The sequence below is a fragment of the Macaca thibetana genome, chromosome X, assembly GCF_024542745.1.
Source record: "Macaca thibetana thibetana isolate TM-01 chromosome X, ASM2454274v1, whole genome shotgun sequence".
NCBI lineage: Eukaryota > Metazoa > Chordata > Mammalia > Primates > Cercopithecidae > Macaca > Macaca thibetana.
Window position 1 is genome coordinate 51267204 of NC_065598.1, and position 2796 is coordinate 51269999.

The 2796-nt window shown below is 54.4% G+C and overlaps 1 protein-coding gene across 1 annotated transcript; it reads left to right on the forward strand.

Annotated features, from left to right (window-relative positions):
• The first annotated feature begins 638 nt into the window (after positions 1-638).
• LOC126946550 (centromere protein V-like protein 1) lies at positions 639-2251 on the forward strand. The gene has a single exon (XM_050777014.1). The coding sequence runs from the start codon at positions 639-641 to the stop codon at positions 1455-1457; it is 819 nt and encodes a 272-aa protein (XP_050632971.1). The 3' UTR covers positions 1458-2251.
• Positions 2252-2796: the final 545 nt, after the last annotated feature.

Here is a 2796-nt window from a genome sequence, read left to right on the forward strand (position 1 = left end):
GACTATCCCATGTTTATATGAAACTCAGTTCCACTTCGGTTGCCCTGGGTAAATGAAAAGGATACGACGGGTGGGAAAAGTCACATCAGGTAAACATTAATTAAAACAGCAGAAGTAGGTATGTCAACATTAGGTAAAGAGGACTTGATCGCAGCGAAAATTACGAGAGAGAAAAATAAAACACTACACCCGAAAAAAAGGATCAAGCCCCCAAGAAGACTTTAGTGGAGTCTTTCCGTGCCCCTCCCACACGCCCCTCCAATTACAGTGTGTGGGTGTTCCTCTCTGTTCCCAGAGCCCCTGGTTCTTATTTCTGTCAGAGCAAAGTGTCCCAAGGCGTTGGGGGCTGTATTTGCATACATCTGATCCTAAATGAATGTGAGTGCTTTGGAAAGCCTGATGCATCTCCACATCCCAGCGCCCAGGCGGGGTATCTGGTGCCCTGCGGGTGTTTGTTGAATGCCTCATGACTGCCTTTCAGGTCAGGGAAGGCTGTTGTGATAGGGTCAAGGGAAGGGTCTCTTTACATCGCATTCAACAAGGGGCCAATCCTACTGGCGCAGGCAAGGAGGCTGCTCAGCGACTGACGGGGAAATGAGGGTGGGGGGTGGGCACGCGCTCCGGAGGCTGCAGGCGCCATGGGTAGAGTGAGGAACCGGGCCACCGCTCAGCCGCGGCGGCGAAAGCGGCCCTCGGATCCTCCCGCCGGCTGCGCGGCCATCGCGGTCACGGGCGCCAGCCGCGCGCAGTGCCCCCGGGTCCAAGTCGGGGTCGGGAGCCACGCGGCGGCCAAGAGGTGGTTGGATAGGTGGCGACGGAAGCGCCGCTGGCGGCGGGTCCGGAAGGCGGGCCCCAGAGACCGGCTGCCCTCCGCGCCACCCCGGGACCCGCGGGGACCAGCCCGGTCCCCCAAGGAGCTGGACCTGGGCGCACAGCGGGAGCGCTGGGAGACGTTCAGGAAGCTGCGGGGCCTCAGCTGCGAGGGCGCCGCCAAGGTCCTGCTGGACACCTTCGAGTACCTGGGCCTCGTGCATCACACCGGGGGCTGCCACTGCGGCGCGGTCCGCTTTGCGGTCTGGGCCCCGGCAGATCTGCGCGTGGTGGATTGCAGCTGCAGGCTGTGCAGGAAGAAGCAGCACCGCCACTTCCTCGTCCCGGCCTCGCGCTTCACGCTGCTCCAGGGCGCGGACAGCATCGTCACCTATCGGTCCGACACGCACCCGGCGCTGCACAGCTTCTGCAGCAGGTGCGGGGTGCAGAGTTTCCACGCAGCTGTCTCCGACCCCCGCGTGTACGGCGTCGCCCCGCACTGCCTGGACGAGGGCACCGTGCGCAGCGTGGTCATCGAGGAGGTCGGCGGTGGCGACCCGGGGGAGGAGGCCGCCGAGGAGCCCAAGGCCATCCACAAGACGTCCTCCCAGTCAGCCCCTGCCTGTCCCCGCGAACAGGAGCAGTGATTGGGGCCGCAAGCCCGCCCGAAACCGGCCCGGGCGGCCCTGCGGGGAGCGTCCGAGTACCTGCACAGATCACATGCTGTGAAAGAGGTGTTTCTGGCCTGGTCAAACCGTGGATTCCCTTCCAGTATTTACCCTTCCTGTCCACTAGTTTTCAGTGAACTCGCTTACGGTCCAAATCTTGAACACACCTTTGTCTGTGTAGCACAACGTTAATCTTGCAATTCGATAAGCAAGAAGAGTGTCCCTGATTTTTCAAGCCATCCATTGTATCTCTTGCTATTACTGTTCTGCCTACAGTTGTCACAAATCACCTGCAGATGATTCCTGTGTACTGTACGTTCCTGGTGCTATTGTGAACAGGCTTGTTGTTTTCAGCGCTTTGCGTCTGGTGTTTAGGACGGCAACACACAAACAGTTTGTAAACGTGTACTAGGACGTCTTCCATTGATTATGGTGTGCGTGTGCTCCCGCACCTGTGAGTTTTAGGTAGACGTTCATATTTTCACTACTTAGATTCGAGTTATGCTATTTCCTGTTTTTTTAATGATATATTTCAAGATTTGGTCGTGTTACATACCTCATTACTCTTAATCACCAAAAGCTGTTACTATTTTGCTTGTTTTTGTTTGGAAAGTGTCTCTGGGTAAGGAGATGGGGATACAGGAATGAGAAAGACACTGTCCACACAGGAATGAGAAAGACATCCGTGCATTGTATGCCCTCTTTAATCTTTTGAAATACCTGTCTTGTACATGTGCTAAGTATATAGAAATCAGTAAATACCTTCTAGGAAACGATGTGTGTTGGTGTGTCTGTAATGTCCGGCTTGGCTATGGCAAGGCTTGGTTCTTGAAAGTACTTGGTCTCAGATTATTTGAGGAGGTGGTGCTGACTCTGGCTTTTGTAGTAGAGACAACTTCCCCAGGGTCCCCTACATTTCTGATGAGGGGAATTAGCAGAGGGTTTACACACTCGGCCTCTGGGGATACACTACCTGTCTTTGAATCCTGGACCTGCTGCCTACTCGCTATATAACCGGTATGGAGTAGATTAAACCCGATTCCTCAACTTGCTCTCTCCTCAAGAGTGTTAACAGCGAACAGAGTGTTTGTTCTCAGGGTAAACACAGTGCCTTGCCTTGGCTACCTGATCCATGAATGCTTTTTTTCTCCATTTCAGGCCCCCAAAACTCCTCCTATCAAGGCACCCAGACAATATGAAACTGCATTGTTTAGGGGCGTCCATACACGTGGGAAAACCATGAAGAACTGGCAGTGAAATAATCTAAGCCAGCATCAGATTAAGGTTTAACTCTATGGAAGAGGAATGGCTTTGAGTG